General features: G+C 45.6%; 1 protein-coding gene across 3 annotated transcripts in view; it reads right to left on the bottom strand.

Annotated features, from left to right (window-relative positions):
• nlrc5 (NLR family, CARD domain containing 5) overlaps positions 1-15,351 on the bottom strand; it is a 350,789-nt gene extending 335,438 nt beyond the window's left edge. For all 3 annotated transcript variants that reach the window (XM_085991231.1, XM_085991232.1, XM_085991233.1), the window contains exon 1: positions 15,214-15,351. In XM_085991231.1, the coding sequence (XP_085847357.1) occupies positions 15,214-15,287 (74 nt within the window). In that variant the 5' untranslated portion in view covers positions 15,288-15,351. The remainder of the gene's footprint in view (positions 1-15,213) is intronic.
• Positions 15,352-21,279: the final 5,928 nt, after the last annotated feature.

Here is a 21,279-nt window from a genome sequence, read left to right as displayed (position 1 = left end):
GACTGGTCCGTAATCGCAAGCTTTCTTTTTGAGGCGACGCGCGCGTCGGTACGCTCTATAACTTTCAAACGTATAGAGAACGGACAGACAGACAGAAGAGCCGCTTTATTATATACTAGCTGGGGAGCCCCGCGTTGCGAGGGCAATTTTGGGGCGCTTGGTCTCCCTGCCCCTGTGTGTCCCCCCTCTCCCTGTCATGTCATCTCCCTGTCCTATCCCTCCCTCCCCTCCCCTCCTCTCCCTCCCCTCCTCTCCCTCCCCTCCCTCCTTCCCCTCCTCTCCTCCCCTCCTCCCCTCCCTCCCCCTCCCCTCCTCTCCCTCCCCCTCCCCCTCCCCTCCTCTCCCTCCCCTCTCCCCCTCCCCCTCCCCTCCTCTCCCTCCCCTCCTCTCCCTCCTCCTCCCTCCCCCCACTCCCCTCTGTCCCTCTCTCCGGCCCCTCCCCTGCCTAGCGCCTGAGGTCCGGAGCTGAGGTCCCCCGCGTATCGCGCGGCTGATGGACGCCGCTGTGGGCGGGCGGGCGGCGCATGCGCGGTCAGTGCGGGCGGCGCGAGCCCCCCGCAATTTCCCGAGGCTCGCCCCCCCGCGATTTCACGAGGCTCTCCCCCCCCCCGCGATTTCCCGAGGCTCTCCCCCCCCCCGCGATTTCCGAGGCTCTCCCCCCCGCGATTTCCCGAGGCTCTCCCCCCCACGATTTCCCGAGGCTCTCCCCCCCCACGATTTCCCGAGACTCTCCCCCCCGCGCGATTTCCCGAGGCTCTCCCCCCCCCTGCGATTCCCGAGGCTCTCCCCCCCCCTATTAAATTGTTATTTAATTCCCTAACATCATTAAAATATTTACCTTAGTTCCCTAACACACAGAAAGTGTGGGGGAAAAAACTGTGAAAATCAAGATGGCGGCCACTCACCTCGGTTCAGAAGGATAAGGCCCGCCCACACACGCACCGATTGGTCGACCGGTCAGGTCACCGAAGCGTAGGATTGGTCAATCGTCGAGTCACTCGACACTCAACTGTAGGAAGGAACCCGCCGTCCGATTGGTGGACCTCGACGTCACACGGTCGCTAATGAGATGCTAATGAGCGGAAACGCTGAACGTTTTTGGGATACCGCGGGTGGATTTTTGTCCGGCCGAAACGTAAATACGCCTATGACCGGTCCGGAATCGCAAGCTTTCTTTGAGGTGACGCGTGAGTCGGTACGCTCTGTACTTTCAACGTATAGAGAACGACGGACAGACAGACATCGGGACAGACATCAGGACAGACAGACAGAAGAGCTCTTTTATATATATAGATATAGCTAGATAGATGGAGACCGGAACTGTGCACAGTACTCCAAGTCTGTTCTATACAAGTTTAACATAACTTCTCTGCTTTTTAATTCAATCTCTCTAGAAATGAACCTCAGTGCTTTGGTTTGTTTCTTTTATGACCTTATTAAACTGCGTCACTACTTTTAGTGATTTGTGTATCTGTATCCCCAAATTACTATGCTCGTCTACCCCATTCTGACTCTTACAATCCAAGCAGTATGTGGCCTCCTATTCTCCCTACCAAAATGCACCACCTCACACTTATCTATATTGAAATTAATTTGCCAATTACATGCCCTTTCTGCACGTTTATTAATGTTTTCATGTATTTAGTTACATTCTTCCTTGTGTTAGCTACACTGCCCAATTTGATGTTGTTCGCCAATTTCGATTCCCGAGTCCAAATTATTAATGTAAATTGTGAACAGCAGTGGTACCAGCGTCAATCTCTGTGAACACCACTTCCCACCATTTGCAAGTCTGAGGAGCTGCCCTTAACCCCTACTCTCTGTTTTCTGTCTTGCAGCCAGCTTACTACCCATTCTGCTACCTCTCCCCTGATCCCCACATGCTCTGAGAGTCATGAGTCTATTATGTGGTACCTTATCGACTGCCTTTTGTAGATGTTCCAGGGAAAGATATTTTCTATAGGAAGTGATCCAGGGAAAAGTACTTGTTACAGGAGGTGTTCTAGAGAAATATATATTCTAATAGGATGTGTTCCTGGAGAAGATATTAATATTGGCCTGGATTTTGCGGTAGGAATAACAATGAGGCTATCAGCGTTCACCATTATTATGGAGTAAATCAGACAGCAACTTCCAACGTCCACACATGCGCAGTTAAACATGGAAATCAGGAAGTTGCTGTCCGAGTTGCCCCGCTCCTCCACAGGCTTTGCTACACTGGTACCTCACCAATAGATTTGGCTTAAAACACATGGGCGTGAATTTCCAGTACTTACCCACTAAACACGCCAGAAAAAGTTAGAGCTTGTCCATTCAAGTGTAAGTGAATTTTTAACAGCGTGATAAATCTAATTACTCCCAGCAAGCTTCTGACACTGAAAATTTACTTTTACAAGTGTGGAATCTCATTTCTTCAGATTTTAATTATTGTTGGAGATTTTTATTTTAAAAATTTATTTTTTACTTTTTTTTCCTGTCTCTTTTATCTCTCTCTCTTAATCCATCTTTCTTTCCCTCTCTTTATTTTGCTTCCACCCATTGGAAGGGAAGAGGACTTCCCTGCTTGCTATGACTCCCTCCATAAGCGTATGGAGGGAGTCATGGGGGAGCCTGGGTGCAACCGTGCACCTCTGTGCAGTGATTGTCAGTGTTCGCAGCACCTCAATGCTGTAAAGCACTGAGAGTAACACTGTCAAAATTAATTTGCGCATGGTCCCTTTAAGGAAACTGGCTGAGGCGTGTCATCAAGTGACATCATCAGACTCGCTTCCTTCAATTGGCCGAGAAACGCGCTGGGCATGCTAAACAAGCCCAATCAACGTAAAATCACTTTGGACAGTGGGCTGGAGCCAGCAGTAGGGTCGCAACCCGCCACCGACCCCGGCCGCACCAAACCTGCCCGCCGAGGTAGGGGAAATCACAGCCAGAATTTCTGCAGCAGGTGTTCCATGGAGAAATATTTGCAATAGGAGATGTTCTAGGAAAATATATTTTCTATAGGAGGTGGTCTAGCGAAATATATTTTTATTAGGGGGGGTTCCTGGGAAAGTTATTTTATGCAGGTGTTGTTCCAGGGATAATCTTTTCTATAGAAGGTTTTTCAGGGAAAGATATTTTCGACAGGTGTTGTTCCAGGGAATTATATTTGTTATAATTGATGTTCCAGGGAAAGATATTTTCTATAGGCAATGCTCTAGGCAAACATATTTCTTTAGGAGGCGTTCTGAGAGATACCATAATGGCAGTAGAAAAAGTGACGCAGCCATCAGGAAGACAGAAATAGAATCCATGTGGATAGGTATAAAAGATAATAAAGGATCAATCACACTAATAGGTGTAGTCTACAGACCACCTAATAGGGGAAGGGAAATGGAGGAAGAAATATGCAAATAAATTAGAGAAATTAGTTTAAAAAAAATAGAATAATCATGGGGGATTTCAACTACCACAAAATTAATTGGCCAGAGAGGTAGTTTATTTATTATATATATATAAAGCAGTTGGTTTGTCTGTCCGTCTGTCTGTATCTATCTATCTATATATATAATAAAAGCAGTATGTCTGTCCATCTGTCTGTATGTCTGTCTGTCTGTATGTCTGTCTGTCCGCTGTACACTCAAAAGTTATGGAGCGTACCTACACATATGTTATATCAAAAGAAAGCTGATGATCAGGGGAGTGTCATAGGCATATTTACTTTTTGGTCAGACAAAAATTGTTCGGACAGTATACAAAAAACGTTCAAAAATCCACTCATTAGCGGTTGACCAATCCTACCACTCATTAGCGTTGAGTGACGTGATGGTTGACCAATCCCACAGTTCAGTGACCTGATGGTTGACCAATCGGTGCGTCACGGGCGGGACCTAATCCTGCAGCCTCCCGAAACCTCGCCGCCATTTTTTCCCGCTTTTCCTCAACAGCGAGCGGGGCAGCTGCGTCGGCCCACCGGAGCGGGAGGTGAGTTGGGGTCACTCGGGCCGGGCCTCACAACCGCTCGGCCCGAGACACAGAGTGGGGGAGTGGCAGCGGGCGGCCGTCAACCGCGCGGCCCGAGACACAGAGCGGGAGAGCGGCAGCGGCCAGCCGTCAACCGCGCGGCCCTCTAAACTGCCCTGGCAACGCCGGGCCCCCCCAGCTAGTAGGAGATAAGGGAATAGAGTTCCTACAGCATGTACAGGACTCCTTTCTAACCCATTATGTAAGAAGCCTGATAAGGGAGGATTCTATACTGTATCTAGTAATGGGGAATGAACCAGAGCAGGCAAAGAGAAGTCAAAGTAGGGAAACATCTAGGCAATAGTGACCATAATATAATACGGTTTAAGATAATAATTGAGAAGGACATAAGCATGACAAAGACCAGGGTAATAGATTGGAGAAAAGCTGATTTTGAGGGGCTGGGAATAGAATTTGGGAAAATAAAATGGACAACAATATTGGTAAACAATAATGTAGGACAGCAAATGGAAACATTTAGAAAAGGTGTTCAATAGAGTCCAGGAAAAAATATCTTCCGCTAGAAAGAACAAACTAAACACCAATGAGACACTACGGATGAATAAAGACATAAGCATAAAATTGAGGGTAAGGAAAGAGGTATACACTAAGTACATGGACAACAAGGGAGAGCAAGATAAGGAAGAATATGAACAGATTAAGAGAAACGTCAAAAAAACATATTTTTGTTTTAGGTGTTCCAGGGAAAGATATTTTCTATAGGTGTACCAGGGAAAGATATTTGCCATAGGAGATGTTCCAGGGAAATATATTTCAATTCAATTCAATTCAATTTTATTTGTTATATATGCAGTAGACGTGTGTACTGCACAATGAAATGTTGATTTTTACGAGTCCTCCCAACATTTGAATAAATATGGCATAACAATGATAAAATACTAATAAAATACTAATAGAATACTAATTTCTATGGGTGTTCTTACAAAATATATTTTCTATGGAAGGTAGTATTGGGAAATATATTTTATATATGATGTTACCGAGGGAAATATATTTTCTATAGGTGTTCCAGGGAAATATATTTGCTATAGGTGTTCATTGGAAATATTTTTTCTATAGGTGTTGTTCCAGGGAAATATATTTCTATGGGATGTGGTCTAGGGAAATACCTTTTCTAAAGGTGTTCTCGGGAAATATATATTCTAAAGGTGTTCTCGGGAAATATATTTTCTAAAGGTGTTCTCGGGAAATATATATTCTAAAGGTGTTCTCGGGAAATATATTTTCTAAAGGTGTTCTCGGGAAACATATTTTATGCAGGAGGTTTTGCAGGGAAATACATTTTCTACAGGTGTTCTAGGGAAATATATTTTATATAGGTGTTCCGGGGGGGGGGGGGATTCTATAGGGGGTGTTACAGGGAAATATATTTGTTATAGGAAGCGTTCTAGGGAAATATATTTCTATAGGTGTTCTTATAAAATATATTTTCTATGGAAGGTGTTCCAGGAGAAATATTCTCTATAGGAGATTTTACAGGGAAATATATTTTTATAGGAGGTGGTCTAGTGGAATATATTTTCTATAGGAGGTGTTCCAAGGAAAGATATTTTCTACAGAAGGTGTTCCGGGGAAATATATTAGACATAGGAAATGTTTTAGGGAAATATATTTGCTATAGGAGGTGTGCTAGGGAAAGATGTTCCTATAGGCGTTCTTACAAAATATATTTTCTATAGAAGGTGTTCCAGGGAAAGATATTTCCAATAGGATGTTGTCAAGGGAAATACATTTTCTATAGGTGTTCCAGGAAAATGTATTTTCTATGGAATGTGGTCAAGGGAAATATATTTTCTATAGGTGTTCTAGGGAAATATATTTTACTAGCTGGAGTGCCCGGCGGTGCCGAGGCTTTTTCGAGGGCATGTTGTTGTTGGAAGAAAGTGCGAGAGAGCGACTGGGCGGGGGAGAGAGAGAGAGCAACTGGGGGGGGGGGAGAGAGAGAGCGACTGGGGGGAAGGGGGGGGAGGGAGGGAGGGAGGGGGGGAGGGGAGGGAGGGAGAGGGGGGCAGGGAAGAGGGGGGCAGGGAGAGAGGGGGGAGGGAGAGGGAGGGGAGAGAGGGGGGGGAAGAGAGAGGGTGGGGGGGAGAGAGGGAGGGGGGGGAGAGAGAGAGGGAGGGGGGGGGAAGGAGAGCAGGAAGGAGGAAGAAACCGGGCAGCCCAGACTAAAGATGGCGCTGTTCGGGCCCACATTGAAGTTCCGCCATGATCAAAGATGGCGTCACGAGGAAATTGCCGTGCCGCCAGGATCAAATATGGCGCTGTGGTGTCGCTGCATTGAACTGCTGCCAGGATGAAAGATGGCCGGGCCCAGTTGCCGAGGTAACGCTCCTCCCCTCCCGATCTCCAGAGCCAGTTGCCGGGTTAACCCTTGAGAGGGGGGGGGGGGGGGGGGAAGAGGGGATAGGGGGCGGGGGCAGAAAGAAAAAAGAGCTGTCTGCCAGCCTTCAGGGCGGGTGCGGCCAGCCTTGAAGGTGTGTGAAGAAGCCGGCGGCCATTTTCTCATGTCGGTTGGAAGCACGGAAATTTTTTTTTTCTTAATTAAAAACTGCAAAATTTTTTAAAAAGTAGCTGCAAGGTACAAAATCGGAAATCTTCTAACTTTATATCTTCTTTCCTTAAAAAACTTTCGCCTTTTGAAAACCGAAAGTTTTTTAAGGAAAGAAGATATAAAGTTAGAAAATATAAAAACTGAATTATTTATTCTCTATCTCTTCACTTACGTTGCAATAGTTGCTGCAGTCACTCCAGTGCTCGCGAAGACTAAAGTAACTTTTATTCTGTCTTATTAAGCATCAGGCCCCGCCCACACACGCCATAGGATTGGTCAACCATCACGTGATGGGGGAGACCGAAGGGGGGGGGTGAGGGGTGGGAGGAGCTTGCCACAAAACAATTGCCTAGGGTCCAGCATGGCTGGCAACAGACGCCCAGGCTTAGAGGCCTACCTGCAAAAACGGGGAAAGGTAGGAAAATTAATGAGATTAGATAAAAGATTTAGAAAGTAATTAACTTTTTTTAAAAAGAATTTCTGAAAGTAATTAACTTTTTTTAAAAAGAATTTCTGTTTTAAAAGGAACTTTTTTTTTAAAGACGCAGAAAGCGGGAAAAAGAAATGAAAAGTTTGGAATCAAGATGGCGGTGACTCACTTCGGTTCAGGACGATAAGGCCCGCCCACACAGGCACCGATTGGTGGACCGTCAGGTCACCGAAACGTAGGATTGGTCAATCGTCCCGTCACTCGACCGTAGGAGGGCACGGCCGCACACGCCAGGAACCTGCCGTACGATTGGTCGACCTCGACGTCACTCGATGCTAATGAGTGGATAATGAGCGGAATGTTGAACGTTTTTTGGATACCGCGGGCACAATTTTTGTCCAGCCGAAACGTAAATACGCTTAGGACGGTTCTGGAATCATCAGCTTTCTTTCGACGTAACGCACGTGTAGGTACACTCTATAACTTTCGAGTTAATTCAAGACAGACAGACGGAATGACAGACAGAAGTATCCTTTTATATATTATATATATATAGATATATATAGATATAGGAGGTACTCTAGGGAAATATATTTTATATAGGAGGTACTCTAGGGAAATATATTTTCTATAGATGGTGTTCTAGGGAAATGTATTTGCTATAGGTGTTCTAGGGAATGATATTATCAGTGGTGGTGTAGCAGTTCGTGTAGATCGCCACTAAATAAGAGAGTTTGACTTCGACGAACTATAAATAAGTTGTTTATTTACAGGAACAGGCTAATTACAGCAGGTAATATAGCAGGTAAGATGGCTGACTGTAGGAGCACCGTGGTATAGGTCTTGTCCCAGTGGGGACTCCACGAGGACTGAGTTCGCAGTCCTGTGGAGAGCGTGATAACGTCATCGCGCTCGCGTGCGCTTAGGCGGTCACGCGACCTGCGCCGTTGCGTCGGTGCCTCTTCCCGGTATGGAGGCTGGCCATTGAGACCGAGGTCGCGAGGCCGGGCTGTGCCGGTGCTTGCCGCGGGAGCGAAAGATCGCGTCGCTCCCGTCGGCTGGTCGTTGCGGCCGAAGACGCTAGGCCGGGCTGTGCCAGCGGCCGTCCTGGAAGGCCGAGTCGGGCCGGCAGCCGCCGCATGCACGTCACGTTGTACGTGACGTGACGTCAGCATGCTAGGGCGCGTCTTAAAGGGGCAATGGCCCCAACAGGTAAGTTAAAAGGGCAACGGCCCCAAAAGGTAAGTTAAACATACAGTAAGGTAAGTTAAAGGGAATTATGTATCTCAATGTAAGGGACAACCAGTGGTACCGCCACAGTAGATCCATTTTTATCAATGTCTATTTTTTGTGACCATCTAAAATGAAACTTTTAATGAATGTTTCAGAACATATAATTTTCCATTGTTCCCTAATAAAAATATATAGGGTAGTTATTTTGGGAACCCCCAAAAAGCAAAAATGATTAAAATATAACTGCAGCATTGAACATATAAAGAAATGACTTGCAATTATAGGTTACAGAAACACTTAAGTCAGTTGTTACACCTATTAGAAAACAGAACTAAATTCCTTTATACCAGAAAAATAAGTTTTATTGTAATGGCATCTGCCAGAACTATTTTCTCAGCAAATGTGTAGCAAGACCATTGACATTCGTAATAAGTGTTTGGCAATCATGACAACGGCAGTTAAAAACATCTGTTTAAAGCATCTTCACACTGCAACATCCAGACTCAAACATCATCTATGGATACAGACACCTCTTCATGGGATATCACTAAATTGTTCTCTTCTTACTCTTTAAATATGTTTGAAAGAAGACTTGCATTTATATAGCGCCTTTCACAGCCTCAAGATGTCCCAAAGCTCTTTTTACCCAATGAAGTACTTTTGAAGTGTAGTTACTGTTGTAGTGTAGGAAACATGCAACCAATTTTTGCACAGCAAGCTCCCACAAACAGGAATATGATAATGGCCAAATAATCTGGTTTTTTTAATGTTGGTTCAGGGATAAATATTGGCCGGAATACCAGGGAGAACTCCACTGTTCTTCTTTGAAATAGTGCCATGGGATCTTTTTTGAACATTTCATCGAAAAGACAGCACCTCCAACAGTGCAGCACTCCCTCAGTACAGCACTGGAATGTCTACCTGAATTTTGTGCTGGTCCTTGGAGTTACATTGCAAGTTCAATGGGTGCTGGCGGAAATCGATTTAAAGAAAAGTTAAAAATATACAAATCAGACGGGCACTGCAAGTGGCCTTGGTGCTTCTGAAAGTAGGGAGAGAGTTGGGACTCCCAATCCTGGTCGCTTTGCTGTTGGAAATTGTGGATGTGTGGACATTGACTGAGGGCAGAAATTGACTGCTGAATGTAGCAATAGCCAATCGGCAAGATAGTGGTCAGTGCCTGTGGAACTACACACCAGCGTAGAGGAAGAGAGAGAATTATAGTATTAAAAAAGAACATTTGAATGGTTAGTGACAGAATATACAAAGGAAAGCACGTGGAAGGAGAGTCCACTTCTGTTGATATTATTATAGGGCACTGTCCATCGCACATGGTCCAGAGCATTTGCATATTGTACTTAATTGACTGTAAAACGCTTTGGGATGTCCGGAGGTCGTGAAAGGCGCTATAGAAATGCAAGTTATTTCTTTATGTGACTCGCACATGTGATTTTTTCCCCTCACTTTCAATCCAAACCCTGTAATCTCTATTTGCATTTACGATTGGGTCCTCCTAGGAGCTCCTATCGCAAGACGCACTATCCCAGCACCAGCCCTGGATGCAAGGTGTAAAGTCTGTGGGTTGTATAGCGAAGTAATACACAGACTACAAGAGTAACTTAAACAGGACTTTACTATTCGAAGGTCAGGGCGAATCTGCCCAATAAATTCTGCCACAGCACTTATATACCGGTGTGGTCACCGTCGGTATTACAGTATACAGCAGCCAGGATAAAGTAGTGCCACACCTAAAATAGTTCTCTTAAAGGTGGACGGTTACATACAATAGTTCTCTTAAAGGTAGAACAGTTACATACACTACAATCCTCCCTTTTTAGCTTACAACATACTTATTCCCCATTAACATAACATCATAACATATCCAACTTCATGTTACAACAGTTCACAGAGGTAGTCTCTGCGGAAACAGTTCACAGATTCAGTCTCTGCGGGAAACAGTTCACAGATTCAGTCTCTGATCTTCTTGACTCGGTCCGGACCACGCCTCCGTGGTGTAGTCGGGTCACCTTGCTAGAGGGACTCATCCCATAGTCCTTCCCTAGACTTAACAGCTTTACTTCCATCACTTCTGAACCAGCATTGCTGACTTTTTTAAAACAAACAAAAAACAGTTGGATTGCCTTGGGAAATTTTCCTACTTTCCAACTGATTTGGCTCCGTTCGGGGGACCACGTGTGTGATCGGGTAGGGTAATAATGGTTCAGATGGTTATCATCTTCTGCTTCGTCTTTTCCTTTTTTGCTTCTTGGAGACTCTCGGGGCTCCATTGTCAGCTGCCAGCTGTAACGCCACCATCTCCCTATGTTCCTTAGACTTTAAGTGATTCATCCTGATTTCGGCACTTTGGGAGTTCTCGGCACAAGCTGGGCAGACCAGGTCCTCGTAATATTCAGTGTCACTCAACAGATCATGGTAATATTCGGTGTCGTCCTGAGCTAGGCCCGCGAGAGGGCCTTCTATTTCCTCCTTACCCAGCTGGACGTTAGCCGACTTTTGTTCCAAATCCCGACATCTGTCCTGAAGAGACTTCATCATGCGTTCAGATTCATCCCGCTTTTTCTGGGCTTCCGGCAAGTCTTTTACTAATGACCTCATTTGTGATTTCAATACTTCAACTTCATTCGGAGATTGATTGATCGAACTATTCAATCCCTCTACTGAAGTAGCTGTTTCAGTATTCTGTTGTTCTACATTGCCGTGCGTCAGCGTACTTTTGGCATCCAAGGGCTGTTCTGCTGCAGACTTCTCAGTCTGGGTTGCCACCTCAGCTCTTCCAATGACTTTTGAGAGCTCCCTTCCCTTTAAAGATTGAGGCTCGTATTTAAGTTTTTCCCATTTTAGAGTTTTATCCCTCAGCATATGAATGAGTTGGCTGACTGTTAACTCTTCTGCCATCATCCCTTTTCCATTAACTACAGGGCTGTTTATAACCTTGCCCTGGATGAGTTGGCTGACTGTTAACTCTTCTGTCCTCATCCCTTTTCCATTAGCTGCAGGGCTGTTTAGAACCTTGTCCTGGGGCTCCTTTGCTGCTTCTACTTCACCATCATCCGCAGCCCCCATCATTCGAATTTCCACAAATGAATCGTCCGGTGATGCTGCACCCAACTTCAGTAGGAGCTCGGAAGTCATGTCGACCAACTCAGCTTTTTCTGCCTGCAACCTGCTAACCAGCGCCTTCAGTTGCGGCACATCTTGTTCCACCGGATTGGAGCACGCCCCTTCAGAAGCCGAATCAGCTTTGATTCGTTTGGCCTCCTCGTGCAGACGGTTTGTGTGCTCCTGCTCCCTTTTCTTCCCCAGCTGCTTCTGTTGTCTTTCCAGATTCTCCCATTCGGTATCATAGAACTTTTTCATTGCTTTCATCTCTTGCTCGAGACGGCAATTCAATTGTTCTAATTGCTGTCGTAATCTGAAATAAGTTTGCGTTCGAGCTCGATGTTCCTCAGTAATATATATGTCTGTAACTTGAACAGACTCAGGATTCTCTGTCAAGCTATGTTGTTGTTGTTCAGAGGAATTCTGTTCTGAAACTTTGTTCCCCTCTGGAGCATAAGCCTTTATGCCCACATTCGTTCTACCAACCTTAGTCAGCAAGTTCATTTTAGACTTGCCTTTCATGCTTGGGCTGGTCTTATCGTCATCCGTTTCAGAGTCTGAGCTGATTGTCTGCCCCGATTCCTCACTCGTTATTGCTTTGAGGTAGTGCCATTCCATGTCTATTTTCTTGATCCATTCCCGTCCTAGAAGTGGTGGTCCTCCCTCAGGTAGTACGTATAAGTCCATTCCGGGGTGTTCTTTGCCCCTGTCTCTCACCTTGACTCTTATCTTTCCCATGGGGTATACTTTATGCCCCGTGTATGTCTGCAATACGAACTTGGTATCTCTCAAGGGTATATGTGAGAATAGCCGGTTGTAATCCCTTCGATTTATGACTGATAGGGCTGATCCAGTGTCCAATTCCATTCTCACTTGGACTCCGGCTATTTTTTAGCATGACCCAGATAGTTTGTAGGTCAGCTTCCTTACTCATATTATGAATTCTCAGACTACCCAGTTCCTGGCCGCTTGGGTCTGAATCCGAATTCTGTTCATCTGAACTCTTCTCAACCACCTTGTGTACTTTGTTGTACTTTTCCTGTGATGGCTTTTTTTTTTGGTTGTTGGTCTTCTTCCCTGACCGGCATACTTTGGCTATGTAACCCAGTTTGCCACATTTCCTACAGTCCTGGTTTTTAAACCAGCATTGGTTCTGGTCGTGTGTTGTCTTCCCACAACGATAACATTTCGTTGCACCCGAAGTAATTTGATCCACACTGAGGACCGCTGCCTTCAGCTGCATTTCCGCAGTTCCTTTTGCTGCAGCTTCATGTGATGCTGCAATAAGGACAGCCCTATCCAGTGTAAGGTCGTTCTCTTCGAGCAGTCGCTTTTGCGTTCCTTCCTTCGACAACCCGCACACGAACTTGTCTCGCAATGCCTCTGTCAGATTTCCTCCAAACTGGCAGTATTTCGCTAGCCTACGCAGTTCGACCAAGTATTCCGCGTTGCTTTCCTCTTTCCGTTGCGTTCTCGCATAAAATTTGAATCGTTCCGCCAACATCAGCGGTGTAGGGTTCAAGTGATCCTTCAGAACAGCAACAATATTATCGAAGGTTTGATCCGCCGGTTTAACTGGTGCTAGAAGATGCTTCAATAGCCCGTATGTCTTCGCCCCATCGAGTTTAGCAAGGTTATAGCTTTATCATCATCCTCTATTTTATTGGCCTCACAATATATCTCAATGCGTTCTACATACGTGGCCCAATCTTCTACCTCGGAATCGAAATCGTTGATGTTACCACGCTTAGGCATCTTCACCTCCCTGATAAACAACAACGAAATATTTCTTTAACTCTTTTTTTTAAATTTTTTTTTCCAAGATGGCGGTTTCCCCGCGCTTATCTTCTTTCCCCGCCCCTTTCACAATGGCGGTTCCCGCTTCTGTCTTTTTCTCCGCCTACTGGCGGCTTCCCGCGGTTTCCCGCGCTTATCGTCTTTCCCCGCCCACTTCAAGATGGCGGTTCCCGCTTTTCTTCCCCTGGCGGGAGGGGTAAGCTTTTCCCTCGGGCGACGGCCGCTGGCTTTCGGGGTTCGCAGCCTGCTCTTCGGCTTCAGCGCGTTCCCTTCTCTCGGCCGGGCAACCGGCTCTGGGTACAACCCGTTGACGGCGAACGGTCTCAGCCGCTGGCTGGATCTCGCTCAGTCTTCCTCGGGCTCTGTCTCTCCCGCTCTCGCTCGCTCTCGCTCGGGCTCTGTCTCTCCCGCTCGCGCGGCTCTCAATCGCGCCTCCCAGCCCTCTCGCAGTCCGGTGCTTCCCTCCCCGGCTGTGGCCGAGTTCTCCGCGATTTATTTATTTTATCTCTTCCCGCGCCTTACGATCCCGGTCGCAGCGCTTCGTGGCCTCAGTCACTGTCTGGCCTTTTTCACCCCAATCGCGCCTCCCAGCTTCTCGCAGTCCGGTGCTTTCCTCCCCGACTGTGGCTGAGTTCTCCGTGGCTTATTTATTTTTATAGCTTCCCGCGCCTTACGATCCCGGTCGCAGCGCCTCGTGGTCGCGGTAGTTGTCCGGCCTTTTTCGCCGTCGCGGTCTAGCCGTCTCACGACGCTCCCCAGCCCGCTTGTACCGCGGCTTCTGCTCCACGCTGCCCCAGTCTCAGCGCCTCTGGGCCCAACTTCTGTCCGGCTCCTTTCCCCCTCGACCGTGGTCGAGTGCACCGCCCTTATCCTCCGTTTATTTGTTTCTATTTTCCCTTTACTCACAGTCACCGTGGCCGACTTGCTTCTCGTGTTGATCGGCTCACTCACCACCGTGGCAGAAGGGACAATCCATGCCTGTTGCTGATGGAAGACTTCGTGTTTGAAATCTTCCTCCTTTCTTGGTTTGCAGACTCGAGTTTTCTCTCAGCAAAACGACGAGGGCGGGTGCCTCTTCTCGATGCTCGTTTACTTCTTCAGAAGTATTGTTGCCGCAGGGTAAGATCGAACTCGTCGCCACTGTAAAGTCTGTGGGTTGTATAGCGAAGTAATACACAGACTACAAGAGTAACTTAAACAGGACTTTACTATTCGAAGGTCAGGGCGAATCTGCCCAATAAATTCTGCCACAGCACTTATATACCGGTGTGGTCACCGTCGGTATTACAGTATACAGCAGCCAGGATAAAGTAGTGCCACACCTAAAATAGTTCTCTTAAAGGTGGACGGTTACATACAATAGTTCTCTTAAAGGTAGAACAATTACATACACTACACAAGGTATCAAGTACAAAATTATAAATCAAATTACATTAACAGCGCGCATCAAACCAGCTCACAAACACGCAGAAGTTAATCTCCAAAATATGCCAGCAAGCCCACCACAACCGCATGCATGCCTTGATGTAAAGCGTGTTTTATTACTGATTACAACGTCCTTTTATCTCACTGTTTCTTTTTAATTTCGCCAGTCTCTCCGTCCCCGTGGCCGTTTTCCCCCTCCCACCGTTTCATTTTTCACGCGTTTCTCCTATTTTAAAAAATCATTCCCTTGCTATTGCTGTGCATCGCTTTGTATTTGCTCTCCGCTCCGCCCCCACCCCAGCCAGCATCAAAGAAATCTCCGGCAGTTTCCCTGTAGCTGCCGGTTCTGTCCTGCTCACACTGACAACATCTTTAAAAGAAGACGGCTGTCCATTTATTTATCACCCTTAACGGCTGCAGCCCTCGACTTTCATTAAGCTGAATCAAACTTAAATATATTTTTATAGCAGCTCTGACAATCTCTCAAGTCTTTATCAACAGTCTGGCTGAGCAGTATTTGTGCTCATCCCTGCGTCCAGTCGGATTTCTTTCATGGGTGATCCCCCTTCCCCAGAGTGTTCAGTGAAATAGCCCCTGCAACCAATAAGGGGCTACAGGCAACCTGCTCCACACCTACCCAGTAGCCGGCAGCTCCACGCCGAATTGCTGCCACAAAGAGAAATGATAAGCTCCATTCGCTCGCATGAGCATCAACTCTTCTTACTCCGAAACTGAAACTAACTCATCGCGATTATCCTAGTTTACAAGAACTTGCTCGCCGCTGGTTTACAGAAAATCACGTGGTCCCGGGCGGCAACATTTGAAGAGAAGAATGGAAGGAACTTAAAATAGCCGCGCCAGCTGCACGGTCCTCGTTCTACACCATGGACACCTCACTCGTTTGCAAATACTCCCACCGATAGGCACGTAATGAAAGCAAATGCTGAGCCCCCGAGCACTTGACAATTGACTCTGACATTCCAATAATAAGTGAACGCTGGGTTACCTTGTGGAGTTCTAGTCATGTATGTGGAATCCTGCCTGCAAGCTTTTCCGCCTTACAAGCCATTTGGTCTCAATATTTGCCGAGGAGAATGTGCCTGAAGTTATTACAGTGCCAGGAACATCTTTATGGTGGGAATCCTGGGGAAAAAATAATCACGTCACCTTTCCTTTCATCATCTTTATTTTATGTCCTCGCTAACAATGTATATGCAGTAGCATTAACCTCATCTTGTTATTTTCTTGATCGATTCAGTTCCCTCTTCATACAAGGTAGTTAATGTGTACGTGTGATGAAATAACTCTGTGTTCTGGCTTTTGTATTGTCTGTTGTTGTTGTACTTGTTAATGTCTGGAATGTACTACAGGTGTAACCACTAATGCTCCTCCCTAGCCCCGCCCCTCTGGATCCTCCGGATTGGTGTGAGTCTTACTTATAAGAGCTGGGTCTTACTCATAAGGGCTGGGTCGGTGAGGAATGATGGTTGTCCTGTGTTAACTTGATGCCATGTTCTTACTTAATAAAAGCCTTTAGTTTTAAGCTTTAACCTCTTGGATTCAGGCCGTTACTTGGCACATCAGTACGATAGTGTCCTGGTTAGGTTCATGGACTAGTACAATCATTGAATGATACAGCGCAGAAAGAGCTATCCAATTAGTCCCACACCCCTGCTCTTTCCCCATATCCCTGTAAATTTCCCCCTCCAGTATTTATCTAATTCTCTTTTGAAAGTTATGATTGACTCTGCTTCCACCGCCCTTTCAGGCAGTGCATTCCAGATCATAACAACGCGCTGTGTTTAAAAAAAATCCTCATGTCGCCACTGGTTCTTTTGTTAATTATCTTAAATCTGTGCCCACTGGTTACCGACCCTTCTGCCACTGGAAACAGCTTCTCCTTGTTTACTCTATCAAAACCCTTCATGATTTTGCATACCTCTGTCAAACTTCTCCTTAATCTTCTCTGCTCTAAGGAGAATAATCCCAGTTTCTCCAGTCTCTCCACATAACTGAAGTCCTTCATCCCCGGTACCATTCTAGTAAATCTCCTTTGCACCCTCTCCAAAGCCGTGACATCCTTTTTAAAGTGTGGTGTCCAGAATTGGCCACTATACTCCAGCTGGGACCTAACCAGTGATTTATAAAGGTTTAGCATAACTTCCTTGCTTTTGTTCTCTATGCCTCTATTTATAAAGCCAAGGATCCTGTCTGCCTTTTTAACAACCTTCTCAACTTGTCCTGCCACCTGCAAAGACTTGTGTCTGTACACCCCCAGGTCTCTCTGTTCCTGCACCCCCTTTAAAATTGTACCATTTCGTTTATATTGCCCCTCCTCATTCTTCCTACCAAAATGAATCACTCCACACTTCTCTGCATTTATCTGCCATGTGTCTGCCCATTTCACCAGTCTGTCTATGTCCTCCTGAAGTCTGTTACTATCCTCCTCACTGTTTAGTACTTTTTCAAGTTTTGTGTCATCTGCACACTTTGAATTTATGCCCTGTATACCCAAGTCCAGGTCATTTATATATATCAAAAAGAGCAGTGGTCCCAACACAGAACCCTGGGGGACACCACTGTATACTTCCCTCCAGTCTGAAAAACAACCGTTCATCACTAATACAAAAGCAAAATACTGCGGATGCTGGAAATCTGAAATAAAAACAAAAACTGCTGGAAATGCTTCCTGACTTGCTGAGCTTTCTGTCCCTTTGTCAATTTCTTATCCACGCAGTCACTGCCCCTTTAATTCCATGGGCTTCAATTTTGCGAACAAGTCTATTATGTGGCACTTTATCAAATGCCTTTTGAAAGTCCATATACATAACATCAACTGCACTACTCTGATTAACCCTCTTCGTTACTTCATCGAAGAACTCGATCAAGTTAATCAAACACAATTTGCCTTTAACATATCTGTGCTGGCTTCCATTTATTAACCCATATTTTTCTTAGTGCCAATTAATTTTGTCCTGGATTTGTGTCTCTCATTTCCCCATCACAAATGTTAGGCTGCCTGGCCTGTAGTTGCTGGGTTTATCCCTCTCTCCCCTTTTTTGAACAGACGTGTAACATTCTCCATTCCTCTTGCACTACATCCTTTTTCTAAGGAGGATTGGGAGATTGTGGACCGAGCCTCCGCAATTTCTACCCTTACTTCCCTCAACAACCTAGGATGCATCCCATCTGGACCAGGTGTCTTTTCTACTTTGACACTGCCAACCTTTTAAGTACCTCTTCTATCTATTTTTAACCTATCCAATTTCTCTGCTACCTCCTCCTTTACTGACACATTGGCCGCGATTTTATTAATGGAGATGGCTTGAGTGCGGGTCCGCTGCTTGGAGGCTTTCTGACCCGCTCCTGGTAGCTGCCTCCCAGAACTTACGAATTTGCGTTGATTGGCCTCATTACGGCCAACGTGCGGGTCTCTCCAGGCAATTGCTTGGAGGCTGTCAGTTTATTGCATCTAATGACGCGTTTTTGAAAGAAAATTTAAAGGGGCCATGCCCCCTTTAGGAAAAATATCAATGTGATGGTTTGGTGCTATAATAATATATAGAAAGGGGAGTTGACAGCGTCTGTTCTGAACAAAATTTAATGAATGAAATTGCTGGTCATATTTTTCCAGAAAGATTTTTATTATTTTTTGTATATATCAATTTATAATCTATGAAATTTGTGCCAGATTTTTTCCAATCATTGGCTTAGTGATATTAATGCTTTTTTCTCTTAAAGGTACTGGCTGCTGCAAGAACGGCAGCCCCAATAACTAAGGCTGCACCCAGGTTCAATGAGGGCTCTCTCCATGCTCTTGTTGAGGGAGTTAGAGGATGTCAGGAGCTCCTCTTCCCTGGAAATGGAAGGAGGAGGCCTCCTCAGCAAACCAAGGCAGCTTGGCTGAAAATTGCTGAGGAGGTGAGCTCGAGGTCTGTGTGCAGATGCACGTGGGTTCAGTGTGTAAAAAGGTTTAATGATCTGCTGAGATCACCTAAAGTGTGGCCTCTGTGTTCTGGGAAATGGAAGTTCAAGAGTGAGGGTTCAGGGTGATTTCCATGTAGAATGTTGGTGGTGACACTGAGCGCAAACCACCGTTTATTGGACAGATGATGCCTGGAGTTTTGAGAATGTCGGACTTATATTCATCTCCATGTGCCAGCCACCTGTAGTTGAAGCGTAAGATTATGCGAATCTGGCATGGATGAGTGCATCCCTTGCCTGACGGCCATCAATGTAGTCACCTGCTGCTGGATTGGCCACATCCAACCCCGCAAGGCGTCACTCCCCGTCCGCCTCCTCATCCTCTTCCTTGTCCTCTTCATCTTCCTCTTCATCTTCCTCCAAGGAGGCTGTGTGCTGAGCCATTTGTTCATCCAGCAGCACTAAGCCGTGCTGCTCTTCCTCCGAATCTGACGACCAGGATGAGAGGATGTAAATGGTTCTCATCCTGTTGTTATAGATTTCAGTTGAGGCAAGAAATTTGCAAGCGCACACTCAAAGTGACCTGAAATTATTCCAATCAGTTCAAACAGCAGATGTGTGTCAGCTTGACCAGTCCAAGGTCAGTAGATTTGCAAAATCTTATCCCAAACCTCCAACAACAAAGTTGTTGTATTTGAATGACAGCCATGTTACAGGAGCACTTTCAAAGTTCTGCACCAATAATGACTACAGATCATATCCTCCACCAACTCGTCTCCTTGCAGCAGGACTGTTTCTGGCAAGACGGGAAACAGGAGCCAGAGGCAGGAAAATGGGAAACCTCTGTCAAAATAGGATTATCAAGGCAGTTAACAGGCTCTTAGCTGCCTTAACTACCTGTCCCACTGGTTGGAGTCGGGTCAGTTTGGGAGCAGCTGAACAGACACTCAGGAAAATCACCTGGGGGTGGGAGGGAAGCAGGTAGGGTGTCTGAAGCCATTTTTTCCGATTTTACCAGCTGACACACCTCCAAACCCGCCTCCTCAGGGCTGGTAAAATCGAGCCCATTGCATCTGTCTTCACTAAAGAAGAGGATGCTGCCAAAGTATTCATTTAGTACCTCTGCCATGCCCTATTCATGATGATACCAGTCCAGACTTTACCATTTTATGGCATAATAGTCTACATCTTATCATTCCATGACATACCACTGCAAATCCAATTTCTCAGTGACATATTACATTAATTGATTAATGCATTAGGTTGCCAAACAATTCAACTTAATAAGCACATATTTATAGATTTATTCAACTAAGGAATAAGATTGTTTACTTCTAAGAGAACTTTCTGAGTTACCAGCGATGAAGAGGAGGGAATATACATTTCACATCTTAAAAGAACTTTTGGTCTGAAACGCTTTGCATTATGACTGGAGGTTTGAACATTTTAATGGCCTGGATTTTGCAGTAGGAACAACGATGAGGCTGTCAGCGCTCACTTTTATTAAGGAGTATATCGGACAGCAACTTCAGGTGTCCACAAAGATGCAGTTAAATACGGAAATCAGGGAGTTGCTGTCTGATTTGCCCTGCATTCAAACACATGAAGGGTATGAAGTTGTGGTACTTATCCACTAGATCCCCACTAGTGGATAGGACTTGTCCAATCAAATGTAAGTGAATTTTTAACGGCATGATAAATCTTAATTGCTGCCAACAAACCTCTCTGCAACTTAAAATTTACTTTTACAAGTGTGGAGTCTCATTCCTTCAGATTTTAATTTGTTGGAGATTTTTCAAAAATTATAAATTAAAGTAATTATTTTAACTTTTTCTTAATGTCTCTTGTAGCTCTCTCTCTTAATCTCATCTTTCTTTCCCTCTCTTTATTTTGCTTTCTGTTCATGTTTTTACATTAAATTAAATATTCTAACTTACACTCCCTAGTTTAGACTCTGTGTGGCTCAGTAAGGATTCTTCAATCTGATTGGTTGAAGAGACACGTTGTTGCTTGTCCTGTTCACACAGGTCTGAGACGCCCTGTAGAGGGCTCCTCGCTCTATTGGACTCCCGGTGACCATAACTTGCTGCTTAAAAGCCCACGGAAGACTGTGGGTAGCTGTAAGTGTGATGAACGTACAGTGCCATTCCTTCGCCACTGACCGCGTAATTCGGGCCAATGTTTTCAAAACATTAAGAGCTTACAAATAGTGATGAGACACAGTACATATTAAGCCATACAGCACTCACAGTTACACATAGCAATACAGATACAGCAAAGGCTATGGCCCCGACAATATTCCCGGCTGTCATGCTGAAGATTTGGGCTCCAGAACTAGCCGTGCCTTTAGCCAAGCATCTACCCGACAATGTGGAAAACTGCCCAGGTATGTCCTGTCCACAAAAAGCAACTGGGGTATTGAATAAATTTTTAAAGTAATTAAAGGGGTAAGTCATGGCAGGAGAGTTCAGACCCGTGCTCTGCTCCTCCTGCTCTATGTGGGAAGTCAGAGATGCTGCCAGTGTCCCTGATGACCATGTGTGCGGGAAATGCATCCAGCTGCAGCTACTTGTAGACCGCATTGCGGCGCTCGAGCTGCGGGTGGATGAATTTTGGAGCATGCGCGATGCTGAAAGGCTCGTGGATAACACGTTTAGCGAGTTGTGCACGCCTCAGGGTAGGGCAGCACAGGGGGTGACCATCAGGCGGAGCAACAAAGGCAGGCAGGTAGTGCAGGGAACCCCTGCGGACATCCCCCTTTCAAACAAGTATACCGCTT

The sequence above is a fragment of the Somniosus microcephalus genome, chromosome 6 (assembly GCF_052327205.1).
Source record: "Somniosus microcephalus isolate GS21.2 chromosome 6, FLI_Smic_1.0, whole genome shotgun sequence".
Lineage (NCBI taxonomy): Eukaryota > Metazoa > Chordata > Chondrichthyes > Squaliformes > Somniosidae > Somniosus > Somniosus microcephalus.
The sequence above is the reverse complement of the archived record's forward strand: the minus strand, read 5'-3'. Positions and strand labels throughout refer to the sequence as shown.